Here is a 13,450-nt window from a genome sequence, read left to right on the forward strand (position 1 = left end):
AAGTTTTGCACTTTCTGTGTACTTCACTTACACTACTCTAATAACCGAGAAGTAGAATTGCAGTGTGTATCTGATACAAACAGAATTAAGTCATATGCTAACAAAATATGTTTTTGATAAATATGTGTATAGTTTTTACAAGACTAGACCGTCAATTATCTTATTTTCTAAATTTTTCACAGCAGTTGTCATCCGGGTGCATTATCATCACATTTTGCTCAGGGGTGTTGACTAAATGTTAAATGTTGGCCGTTAATGTTTGTATAATACAAACTAATGAACAACTCTGTGTCCTGAATTCCAGCCTCCTAAATTTTCTTCCATGAATATATTAAACCAGATCATTTTGTATCTTGTATTTAATGTATCATATTTTAATATATATGTCTACAATTGTCTCATCGCGTATGTTTGTTGAATCTATGAAAGCAGTGAAATACAGCCCTGTTTTCAGCTTTGTGGTGATGCAATCATTAGGAAGCTTTTAATTAGAAAAAGTAAAAAAGTTATTCACAACCACTCAAAATCATCACTTTAGGCGATTCATGTTTTTTACTGGACAAGAAGGGGATGAAAAACTGCAATCTCAAAAGTGTCAAGTTGCATGAAATAAAAACACTAATATTCACTGAAGGTGGAAATGGGGCGTCGCCCCACCTGGAGTGGCCCTCCGTCAGCCCAAAAAAGGAAAAGAAAAGCCAATATTAAATTATATAAAATGTCAGTATTTGTGTTTTTGAAATATGGAATGTACTGAGTAACATTTGTAAAATATATAGATCTGCACAGAATATATACTTTTCCTGCAGGCACGTCCTGTCTTTAGCCAATTGCTGATTAAATTTAAAAAATGTGTGTACTTTTGCATTCAATGATCCTGGGATGTTCACTGACATTTATAGAATTGCCCTACCTAGAATATTTCCCACCCGCCACCACTGCTAACAGCTTATTCACATGTTTTTAGTAGTAGCACTACCTCTGATTTTTTCATAAGTACAGTACTTCAGTGATATACTTTCTGAATATTACATCACCACTGAACACTGTGTATTCAAACCATAAAATGTACGAATAAAAAAATACCTTAACCTCACGTCTAGCCCTCAAACGTCGTTTTATTTTGAAAAGCTTCAACGGAAGCGGTTTGCCTCCCCGGATGTCTTGACGCTGGTTCGTGAGCGCAGTCCAGCTCGCCTGCATTCCTCCTCTCGCTAATGCCTGACCGATAGGGACAGAGACAAGAAGGGGAGGGGGGGAGAAAACACCGATTATTACTCTCCACCGTGTTGGATTGTAAAGAAGCAGCCGACTCCGCGGACTCATCGACCGGGGAAGGCCACGAACAAACACCTACCGTCAACCCCGCTACGGTTTGGACCTACAAAAAACGACACAAAACGGCTTTTTATCTTCCTAAAATAGTGACGGGACTTTGCCGTTAACGTGCCCGTGTAGCTCGGCCACCGAAAAGCAGCTCCGGTGAAACGGCGGATATCTCCTTTTTTTTTTTAAAGAGGATTTGCAAGATGGCTGATGACAGCTCCCCCTAACAAGGACAGAAACCCGACGTCCCCTTTAAGACCAGGGGGGGGGGATTTTATTTTAGTATTCCTTAGTTTAGTTTAAAAATATAAAATATGGCCGCTTCAAATAACCGATGAGCATAGTGAACACCAACCGTCCTCTCCGGTACACATAGTGCGTTGTTTTTCCTATTATTTACCTGCGCAATGATACAAAACGGCGAGGTGACGTCTGGGGTAATTTAATCGGCATAAGGAAGTAGAAAAATATGTTGTCGGCTAAAGGCTGAGGGGGGGACACGGTGAACAAGGTGGAGGCCGAAGTGGACACCAGCCTGGACCGGGTCGTGTTTCCAATCGTTGTCCGAGGAGATATTTGATCGATGTGTCGGAGGAGGAGAGGAGGGGGGGAGAGAGACCGAAAAGCCTCCGCGACGAAAGCCAACATTCCTGCGGATCCTTAAAAGCCTTTGTTTTGTGCGCAGGAGCGGGACGCGACTTCTACCAACGATTAACTATGCAGTGAACGGGCTCGAGAACGACGGCCCCGGCGCGATGCTTTTATGTGTTTTAGCGAGATTATAAAGCCTTTGTTGTCGACAGAAACCCGGGTTGGGGGGGGGGAGAAGAAGAAGAAAAAGGGAGAGAAAAAACGCCGAGGCCTTGTGTACAGATATGCGAGCTGTGCCACATAGCCGGCGCTATTCCTCCGGCAGCGAAGCCGCTTTTCACGTTAGATTAACCCGCTTTTCGTGCGTCAGTGGATCCGACTCGTTGAGCAGCGGTTCTCGTCTCCGGCCCGAAACCCGTCGCCGCTCGCACGCACGATGAAACCGCGGGTGGAGGCTCCTCGGGTACTTTATTTATGATTTGGGCAGACAAAAGCACCGCGCTGCGTTGAGATTATTGACGGAATCAAGCGTCCTTGAGCTCCGGATGCAAACTGTTTGAGGCTCCTTTTTCTGTGTGTGTGTGTGTGTGTGAATAGTAATCAGGGGTGTGGACTTTTTTTCCTCCTGAATTGGTTCCACGTTCATTATAATCCGACCTCGGAGTGAAGGAAGCTCTCAAGGTAAAAAGAAAGAAAAAAGGCCCCAGCAGGCAGCAGCAGAGAAAAGGACCAGGTGTCTGTGAGCTCCTCAGAGATGGATTCGCCCGGTGATCATAAAGGTCATCATGTAGATGCTTAACTTCTCTGTGCCTTGCCTGCATTTCACTGTTTACCCGTAGTTGACAGGCTTTTAGCTTCCTGTAGGCCTATAAACATACAGAAGGCCCTGTGTGTGTGTGTGTGTGTGTGTGTGTGTGTGTGTGATTCAGAGGAAAGCAAAGCGTTTACTGTAATCGGCTGTGCGCGTTGAAATCACCACTGTGTTGTCATCCTTGCCCGACGCCTTCTCCGGTCAAATATTCTGGAATTTGCCTTCATGCTGCAGCAATAAGCAATATTTTGTTACCGGTCGTGTCGTTCTAGTCTGGTCGCAAGGGTTAAAATATACGGGCTGATCTTTCAGGACGTCATCGCGGTTTAAAAAAAGACAAATAACAATCCGTGACCTTTTTTGAGAGCCGGGCTTCCTGCGAGCTCCGAGGGGCCTGAAGGTCTGGTAGAAGTGGGAAACCGTCGGTGTATGCCTGCCCGCACCATGATGGCCTCTGACATGGCTGAGACGTGGAGGAACTGTTTCGAGGAGGAGCTCATCTGCCCCATCTGCCTGCACGTGTTCTCAGACCCCATCCAGCTGCCCTGCAAGCATAACTTCTGCCGGGGCTGCATCAGCGAGGCCTGGGCCAAAGAGTCCTCGCTGGCCCGCTGCCCCGAGTGCAATCACGCTTACGCGCAGAAGCCCAGCCTGGAGAAGAACCACAAACTGTCCAACATCGTGGAGAAGTACAACGCCCTGAGCGTGGAGAAGCCCGCCGCGCCGGCGCTGCAGTGCATCCTGTGCCGCCGGGGCCCTCCGCTCCCCGCCGTGAAGGTCTGCCTGCGCTGCAACGCCCCGTGCTGCCAGTCCCACGTCCAGACTCACCTGCAGCAGCCGTGCTCGGCCCTCGGGCACCTGCTGGTGGAGGCGGAGGCGGTGAAGGCCTGGACCTGCCTGCAGCACGACGAGTACAGGCTGTACCACTGCGAGGCCGAGCAGACAGCCGTGTGCCAGTACTGCTGCTTCGCCCGCTGCCACCCGAGCCACGGCCACGCGGTCACTGACGTGGAGCTCAGGCGCAACGATATCAGGGTAAGAGTGATGGCTCGCACCCGTACGTTAATCAAGTTGATACGGGTCCTGTGTGGCGACCATCTGGCATTGTGACGGAAACAAGATGACAGCCGGTGGTTTGACATCATTAATGGCTCTTTATGGAAGCGGATGATCGTGTTTGATGGAATATTAAAGGATAACTGGCAACTATGTGATAATCAATTAATCATTAGTCCTTTTTTTAAGAGTAAACAACTGTAGAGATCCAACGAGAACATATTACAAACAGTAAGTCATCTGTTGGTAGAACACACTGCACTCTGGGGAAACTGATGGGCATTTTACTGATTAATACAGAAAGTCATCGGTTAGTGCTTTTCGCACTCTGCTCTCTGGTGAAAGATAACCGTCGGTCGTGTCCCTGTTGCAAGAATTTGTTTATCGGTGATCAATAAGTGCCAACTCGAGTACCAAAAGGAAGCTTCACACAAGCCAGAGAGCACATTTTTTTACCCACTAGGACAAAGAGCACATTATTCTATTTCACTTTAGCCAAATAAAAAACAACTAAGGGGAGATTTGTAGGTACCATCATGTTTTACTGGAACCCACCAGAAGCAGAATAACCCATTTTCTGATTTTCAGCGCCTTTTGTTAGTCTTGTGCCTTTTTCCGCCGTGATCCACTCCAGCCTCCGCTCTCATCTGTTGGAATGACAAACAATGCAGCCGAGGGTGGAACAATGAGGGGCCCTCAGAGGGCCTTATCTCCCCGGCACAGGTGCATCCTAGCTCAGGGATCGCCAGTTGAGCAAGAGCGAGGGGGTGTATGGAGCGGCGGAGTGGGCAAAGGGGATTAAAGTGATTCGTTGCCTGATTCTGCAGTACTCGGGCCTTTTCATTAACCTCTTCCCTTCCTGGGGGTTTGGTGCTGGCTGCCGGCGGTTCGGCCAGAGGTCAGATCGGTCCTCCCACCCCCTCTTCTTCCTTTTTGAAGGTGGTTTGTGAGCTGGCAGCTCAGTCGGAGAGCGAGAGGCCTCACTGCTGACTGACTCACATTGTTCACCCAGCTTAGGTGTCGACTGTGCCATGCCAGGGAGTATTTCCTGCTGGTACCGCTGTGACTCAGCTTTATGTATAGTTAATCGGGTGCCTGGGGCTCAGGGTGGGACCTGAATATAAAAATCTCTGACAGAGAGCTTTCACACCCACCGCTTTCTCCTGCATCATCTTTAGCGATAGCCTGATTTTTAATTGGGGCCGCGTACTCACGGCAGACATTTTGACATCACGGTGCAGGTGAAAATTGGTAACATTAGCGACGGCTCAGGTCAATATTGTGTCTCAGTTAGCCAGCTACCACGACACCAGGAGCTCCGTCAGGTGGAGTGCGGCCCATCACTAATGTTATTAAAATACATCTGCTGTGAAAAGATGGTTGTATTCATCGGATATAACGTTTACCCTGTTCACCGTCCTGCAGGGCGTTATCATTCTGAGGACAGCAGCAGAATACCATCTTTAATCAATGTGGTCATTGTTCCTACTGAATATAATAATCACAAAACGAGATCTTGGTGGGTTACCACCTCGGATAAGTGATTTCCTGCAAAACCAGCTTTGCCGATATCACAAAGGCAACCCTTAAGACACCGTCCTTAAGCCCCGTTAACCGCCGTGGTTGTGACTGCCGCAACGTTTGCCATGTTGAATGCCATTTTTTAGAAATCGCCACGCACGCAACGACGGGCCTCCCTCATACCTTTCTCTTCACGTCCGTCAGCCCCCCAACTAAATTCACCTCTCACACCAGCCACTCGAGGCTTATGCTCACAGCCTAACTCGATCAATCAGCACAACCAGGTCACAGTCGTGTGTGTGTGTGTGTGTGTGTGTGTGTGTGTGTGTGATCTCTAGAGCGGTGTGCTACTGAGGCCCAAGACTATGCAGGTTTTGATTCCTGTTGATTCAGCAGCTGATCACATAATGAAAGTCAGATGCTCCTTAGTTGTGAACGATTGGACGATGACTAAGAGCCTGTAAAACAAATTCTAAACCACTTTGCAACGGCATTTATACAAAAATATTGTCCAAATATGTTTAAACGACACCAATGAGCAACATTAAAATCAAAATAAAGCCTATTTTTACAAGTGAAGTTGTCTAAGTTGTAAACAACAGTGCCACGGAAGTGGGTGAGTGGATATTCATGGACTAGATTACACAAAATGTTGATGCTTAAATATCTAAACTGTATTCACAGTGTGCAATATGTGTATTTATATTCATGGTTTATATACAGATTTAAATTTGTAACTATTAGAATAATTGGAGCAGTGATGGAATGAATTAGTTACAAGATTGATTTTAAGCAAAAAATCCAATATTCGCTGGTTTCAGCTTCTCAAATGTGAAGATTTGCTTCTTTTGTTTTATTTTTTTTAATTTTTCTTCATGAAGCAAATTTGCATTTGATGAACTAAAAAATAAGGAGAGTACTTTTGGATTCAACCAGATGTGAACAGCAGATTAATTGATGATGAAAATAAACATATTCTTTATTTGAATCTAGTTATTTGAATGTTTGCAGTGCAACATTTAGCTTCTCATTAACCATTAAATGTTTTGAGGATTGTTCAAATCTCATATTAAATATTAACAACATGAAGGATTAGCAGATCTGTGTCAATGACATTCCTAGTCAGTCTCATCGAGAGACGTGAACAGTTGGTGCTCTCACATGGAGCCATTCATTACGTTATTTCATTTATATTGACCTAAAGCGGAGCCGGATACGCGCCTCTGTTTTGGTCTGAGCCTGTCGTTCACATGCCATCGTCGTCCTAGAGATGCCAAATCATCCCCTCAGCTCCCGGGAAGCCGTCTAACTGCATTTCTTTATTTTTTAAGTAGGAAATAATGAGCAAAGCGGCCGGAGCGTTTTCTGCCTCAGTGTGCCCATTTATCTATCCAGCTCCCCCGACCTTAGTCCTCGCTCGGCACAAACACAAAATAGCTGTCCGTTGCCATGACGGCACACCCTCCCTACTCTTCCTCCGCCCACACGGAGATTGCGTGTTGGTTGGGGGACTAAATTAACCAGCTCCCAGATTCTGATACCTCTGGCATGAGGAGGGGAGGGGATGCTCGCCGAGGTCACAACCTCCCCAGAAAAAGCTGACGGCTCCTTTTCTTTCCTCACAGCAAAGCCTGTTAAGACAACAGGAGCGTGTGGAGGAACGAGTGCAGGAGATTGAAGAGCAGCTGTGCAAACTAGACTCCGACAAGTGTGTAGTTGAGGTATGTTTTTTTTTTTTACCACAATCTTTGGGCGTCAACGCAACTGCAGTCATTTTCAAAGCAGCGTTATGTGATGCAGAGAGACACCAGATTGATGTGTGTGTGCGTGCGCGATCCTCTACAGGACCGGGTGTGTGAGCTCAAAGAGGAGGTGCGTCTGCAGTACCAGCGGATGCACCAGCTCCTGGAGGAGGATCTCGGTAGGACACTGGAGGCTCTGGACCGGGCTCAGGCTCGGTTCTGCCAGGAGAACGCGGCGCAGGTCTTGGCGCTGGGCGAGCAGCGCCACGAGGCCCAGAAGCTGCTGAGCTCCATCCACACGGCCTTCAGCAAGGCGGAGGAACTGAGCTTCATGAAGAACACCAAGCCTGTTAAAATCCTCACAGACAGGTGAGACCAATTTCTAAATGGACTTTTTTTTGGCCTGTGGGTCCAAGCTGACTTCTTCAATCTTGAATTCTACATGCCGTTTGGTATTTTTTTGCAGGTCTCAGACGTGTGTGGGCAGCAGTCTCCCTCCCTACAAAGTGGGGAATCTAAACTCTAAACTATTCCTATCTGAAATCTCAAAAAGAGAGAAGAGCCTGAAGAGAACGCTAGAAGGTAAGGATCTCCCAAAACGTTTTACACTGTTTTAATCCAGGACATTAACGTTTTAATGACCACTTTTCTGCTCTTTATTTTTTTTCCACGTCTTCTCTTCTCTCAGTTCCCCTCACCCCTCCCTCCACCTTCCTGCAGTCTGTTCCGGCGTATCCCAGCGGTCAGAGCTCTGGCTCTGGAGCGGAGAAACGGAAACATTCCACTGCCTTCCCAGAGGGAAATGGGAGCGTCGGAAAGACCGCCACTTCGGGCTTCAAGGACTCCTCTTCCTCCTCCTCTTCTTCCTCCTCATCGTTAGCCAAACAGCCCTACCTGGGCTCCGGCTCTGCCTCCGGAGAAGGTCAGTCCACCAATCAGCAGCCTCTCGGCCCCTGCGGCCCGCCGCACATAAGCGAGAGCGGCGGGACAGGAAGCGGAAGCGGCTCTCTGACCAACCACCATTCAGGCTCTGTGTTCGGTTCCTCGCATTTCCCCCCCGGGGGCAGCAGCTCCTCGCACTCCTCCCAGCAGGCCGTGCTGCCTCAATATGGCGGCCGTAAGATCCTGGTGTGTACGATGGATAACTGCTACTGCTCCGGAGTGCCCTCTGTGTCAGGGCACCGCGGGCACCCCCCGTACCCACGCTCCGGCTCCTTCCCCTGGGTCAGCACCCAGGACTACCCCCCTCCTCCCGGCCTGGCCTCCGGAGGGCCGTCCATGCAGGGCTTGGCAGTGAGGGACTGGATAGACGCCTCACAGACACACAGACATGCAGATTTTTACGGGCTGTATGGGCAGCCCTCTACAAAGCACTATGTCACCAGTTAACGGAGTACACACACACACACACACACACACACACACTTGGATATAGAGACAGGCACCAGAATAGCACACCGTTACAGTCTTGTTAACCGGAAAAAACAGTTATACTATACACACGTAAAGATACTGCGACGTAAACACACACTGATCTAGAACATGTACACACACGTTCGGAGGCAGGGTTGATCTCTTGTTTTTATTTTCTTTGGTTTCTTTATTTTCAGTCAGTGTTTCATGTAGTGTATTATACGTAAATCTGTCGACGCTCACTCTGGCACAACCTAGCTCAGCGTTTTACTCATAAACAAGAGAAGCCTTAGAGCAGATCGTGACATGCATCTTTTTTTATTTATAGAGCAGAAGATGGATAGAAAATGAACTTGTATTAGAAAACGCCTCTTTGTGGCTGCTCACTGACGTTAAAGGAAAAAGAGTTGAAACCGTGCAGTGTTTAGCGCCTCCATGTTCCCCTCATATAATCACCCCTCTAGTTGTGCTGAGATCATTTGCCTTATGTTATTATTAGCATCGTTTTTTAATTTTTTTTCTGCCCAGCTCACTTTGGTAGATCCTTTTTAAAGAGGGACATTTGTCTCTTGCTTTCATCATCATGGCACCGCTTTCCCTTCTTTGCGGAGTTCAGGGATGGATTGCACGGCTTGAACACAAAATGCTCTTCCATGGAACTCCCACAATGCACTTGTGGACGCCTTGTTATGCCTGGACTAAAGATGCTGTCCCACTAAGAAACACTGGAGCTGCATCTGAAGGCGCCGGTTCACCCTGGCCCAAAGAGTTTAGAGGATTCGGCCCTTATTCCTAGTACTCACCTCCTGCTATCAGGCTTCCCACAGGACATAAGATCTTCTGACAAAGACTGTTTCATTTATTAATTACTATGACTTTGGTACAACTGTAGGTTTCCCGCTTGTCTTGAGAGACTCTTTGATCTTAGAGCAGGAGGCAAGACTGGACAAACCAAACCAATCAAGCATCTGGAGGATCTGATGATGCTGTAATTGTACTTCCTGCAGGGCAAAGATGTCACTTCCTCTCAATAAGCACACAAGCTCTTAGCTTCCTGTTTGCAGCTGAAATCATGCAAGGAAGAGTTTTTTATAGCACTCAAAAGAAGAACAATGGGTGGAAAAATGTATGCAGTTTTAAAAATGAGTGTATGGTAGAAAAGAAGGTCGGGAGGATTTTTTTCATCTACTTTTTCTAAAAGAACAAGACTGGACTGCGAGATGTAAGCAATTGTCATCGTCCCTAAAAAGGAGCTGTTACAACAGTCAACATGAAGAGAAACATCAACATAAAAAAACTATCTTTTTTTGTAAATATTTTGTGAAATGGAAGAATTACAGACGTGATTTGGAGAAGGGTTCCAAATAAATAAACAAACCAATTTAAACTGCTCTCTGGTGTCATTTCTGTGCAAATCCCATTTTTCATCTTCGTTTTAAGTACATGGGTGGTGACATTAACATGTTTTGTTAATGTGCATTTTGCTGCGTTGTCCCGCAAAAGGGTCACTTGTGAACATGAGCCAAAAAGCACCGATGCACTGTCTTTGGGAATAAACAGGATATTATCCTAATGTTAGTAATAACTTTATTCAACTTGCACCTTTTAGTGCTTTGACAGACAAGGCCGCAAAAGCCATGCAGTAAAATAGATTAACTGTTAAGCCCAATAAAGCAAGAAAATCCAAAACTGAATTGTTAAATTTACAAATGTAAATAATTTAGCAAAATTAATAGATATTAAAGCCATAACAAACGTGACCATATAATACATGTTCCTGTCTAAATCAAGTTTGTGATTTAGCCGTTCGCTAGCTGGAATTTGTTAGCTAGCAGCCGTTAGCTAGCTGGCATTCGTTAGCTAGCTGACATTTGTTAAATAGCAGCCGTTAGCTAGCTGGCATTTGTTAGCTACCGGCCGTTAGCTAGCTGGCATTCATTAGCTAGCTTCTTACAGAAGATAGTTGTGTGCAGCTTTGTATTAATGAATACAGAGTAGAAAACTTATATAAGTTTGATTTTAGTTTACATAGTGTTTTCCAAACGTGGATCAATGCAGCATCACAGAGCTGCTGTTGAACATGTATGGAGCTCAATGGTTTTCACGGTAAGAGAATGCTTACTTTAAGTGGTCTTTTCATGGCAAAAACAATAGAAAATCCCCGATCATAGTTGATATATCTCACATTTGTTCTGAGAAGCATTGGTTTCCTGCTCAGTCTTGTGGGTTTCTTAAGTTCATACAGTCATCTCCACACAGGCGTCTCCGCACAAAAAAAAAAAGACATCCTCCCACTTGAACAACTGCCCATCTTCAGTTGATCATCTAACTTTAAGGAGGACACTGAAACAAACCCTACATATCTCTTGTATCTGCTCATGAGTATGTGTGTGGGTGGAGGCCTGCAGAGGGAAAACAGGATGAACAGTTGTTTGTTTAACTCGGCCTGATTGAGACGTTGCATTGAGGCTCCCGTCTACCCTTCCGTCTCAATCAAGTGAGTGAACAGGGAATGAAAATATACATATTCAGTAGAGAAAAGATTTATGACCTACGTTTGGTCGCGCCCAAGAGAGTTGAACCAGAAGATTGATTCCATAGCAGCTGGTTAGCTTAGCTTAGCATAAAGAGTGGTAACAAGGGGAAACGGCTATCACGGCTGTGTCTAAAAGTAACACATACACCCACATGTTGCTGTTTTTACTTTCAGTCTGTATTCTAAGCAAAGCTGGCTGTATTTAGCTTGTACTTAATGAACAGAAACACGAGGGATATCATCCCAAAATGACAGAAATATTACTTATTACGCTTCCAGGGGTAGTAATCACTCAAACATAAAATGTGAAGTAAAATGAAAAGTGCTCAAAAAATGAAAATCGGCTGGTCCATTAGCTCAATGTGCTGAAGAAGATCACGTGATACAACAAAGAGCTCTAGAAAAACACAGCTTAATGAACCTCAGCCTCAAAGAGTTGAACATTCATTAAAAAATGTCCCCTTGGGTTTCGGAATGCCGCTTCTTCACTTCACCCTCCAATCAGTGGTTAATGCACAAATACAAACAAACATTTTAATGGTGTTGCTTCTTCTCGTTCCACCCTGCTCTTCCTCCCACCTCTTTCCCGTCTCCAGGCCTGATGTTTTTTGGTTTCTCACGTCAGCAAACCTCAGCAGAGACACTTGCATCCAAGAACTTTGGGGTCGGAGGTGAAGCATAAATTAGAGCTCTGCTTTTCTATATTTCACTCTCTGACACACACACAAACACACTCCCCCCCCCCCTCTCTCTCTCCACACAAACATTCCCCATCTCTCTCTGTCTCTCTCTCTCTCTTGACACACTCATTTTCTCACACTTGCACGGTGCATGGGGATAAAGGCAGTAGTCCGGTCGCCTATGTCTTCTATATGTATCTCTGACCCACACATACACGTAAACACATGCACTACTTTAGATTACCAACAAACACACTGTGTGAAGAAAAAGCTTTTATACACTCATAAAACAACCGCAGACTTTTTTCTTTCCTCATTTGGAGGTTTAAAAAACAAACTTGTTAAAACACAAAGATGGACTCTTTGTTTGTGTCACCCAGCAGTTGGTTAATAAACACTAAACACTACATACAAAGTATGCAAAATAGTACACAAACACGCACTGAATTCTACGTCAGAACGCAAAGAAGCATGTTCCTCAGCGGTCCACGTATTCCCTTTGGGTGTCTTTGTGTTTCTCCATGTGACTCACGCGGTGCACCGTTCTGTCTTCGCCGTAGTGGCTCGTGAGAGTTGGTGGTTACAAAGGTTAAAGACTATGCGTTACTGCATTCTGTCTTTGTGAGAGGAGGCGAAGCCTTGACAATGAGGATCATTGTGAGCGAAGAAGAGGAGGCCTTTTTGCAGGTCTCCGAGGCCCTGTGAGTCAGTCAAAAACAATGCGAAAAAATAAAACACATGGCGGGCTGTTCCTGTACGCTGTTAAACATATGACACCTCCACATGGCTTCTTTGAGGCACTTTCTACAGTCGCTCTGATTTTTAATCGCTAACACAATGAAATCGCACACGAAGCAGAAGTATCGAAACTGATCGTCGGAGAGCAAAACCTGAGCTCAAACGTCCAAAAAGCAAAACACATTCACTGCTTTGCACCCAATCTGCAAGATAAACACCAAGTATTTTTTAGGACTTCGGGGATGTTCCTTTCAGTTTTTCTCACAGGACAAGTTGTGACGTAATATTGTTAATGCCGGCCTCAGCAGGTCTAATCATGAGTGAGCAGTGTCTCTAATCTATGATGACATCTCATATTATACGCTCACATGTTCTCTATTTAAAGTCAAAGTAACCACAGTTGTCATATTAAAAAGCTCCCCTCGTAGCACGCAGGCATCGCATGAACGCAGGCGTTCTCATGGGTGCGAGGTTTGGGCGAAGCAGATCGACATTCTTGTCATTTTATTCTGGAGAGGATCCAGCGTCTCCCACTCAGCACCAGGCTGTGAGGTATTCACACAACAAGGTGGACACAGCACCACCTGCCCGAAACTCCTGCCGTTCCAGAAAGAAAATATACATTTTATTTTATAGTTCGTAGACTGCAGCCCTTGACAACAATTAAACCTTAGATATTGTTTCTTGAGGCAGTTAAAATGTTTAATTGCAACTGTAAAGGTGAAGGAAATGCAGTTAATTTCACTTATTAAGTCAAACTTTTAGATGTCTTAAAGTCTACTTGGGTACTCTGACAAGTTGTGAGCAATTTGGAGTATGACCTCATAGTGCTACACCCCTTCCAGTACATTTCATCCCTGGATTCAATGCGCTTCCATCCAGTTTTGCGTACTTTACCCTCGCCTGATGTCTCCCCCAGAGGCCTCTCCACCCAAGCTCCAACGCTGCCACCAACAGCTGACTTCACCTGCTGCTGCTGCGTTTGACCACGAGAGCCCGGCGAGATCGGAGGGAGCTGAAGAACGCAACGACTTCA

General features: G+C 45.7%; 1 protein-coding gene across 1 annotated transcript; it reads left to right on the forward strand.

Annotated features, from left to right (window-relative positions):
- The first annotated feature begins 1,144 nt into the window (after positions 1-1,144).
- Positions 1,145-9,847, forward strand: trim8b (tripartite motif containing 8b). Its single transcript, XM_040177015.2, has 5 exons — positions 1,145-3,763; positions 6,931-7,026; positions 7,151-7,416; positions 7,514-7,629; positions 7,736-9,847. Exons 1-5 carry the CDS (start codon positions 3,158-3,160, stop codon positions 8,434-8,436), a joined length of 1,785 nt encoding a protein of 594 aa, XP_040032949.1. The 5' UTR covers positions 1,145-3,157; the 3' UTR covers positions 8,437-9,847.
- The last annotated feature ends 3,603 nt before the right edge of the window (positions 9,848-13,450 follow it).

Source organism: Gasterosteus aculeatus, chromosome 5, assembly GCF_964276395.1.
Source record: "Gasterosteus aculeatus chromosome 5, fGasAcu3.hap1.1, whole genome shotgun sequence".
Taxonomy (NCBI): Eukaryota; Metazoa; Chordata; class Actinopteri; order Perciformes; family Gasterosteidae; genus Gasterosteus; species Gasterosteus aculeatus.

Coding starts and splice junctions, on each gene's coding strand:
- trim8b (XM_040177015.2), top strand. CDS start 3,158: ATGCCTGCCCGCACCATGATGGCCTCTGACATGGCTGAGACGTGGAGG. Junction 7,027..7,150: donor CCGACAAGTGTGTAGTTGAG/GTATGTTTTTTT, acceptor GATCCTCTACAG/GACCGGGTGTGTGAGCTCAA. Junction 7,630..7,735: donor CCTGAAGAGAACGCTAGAAG/GTAAGGATCTCC, acceptor CTCTTCTCTCAG/TTCCCCTCACCCCTCCCTCC.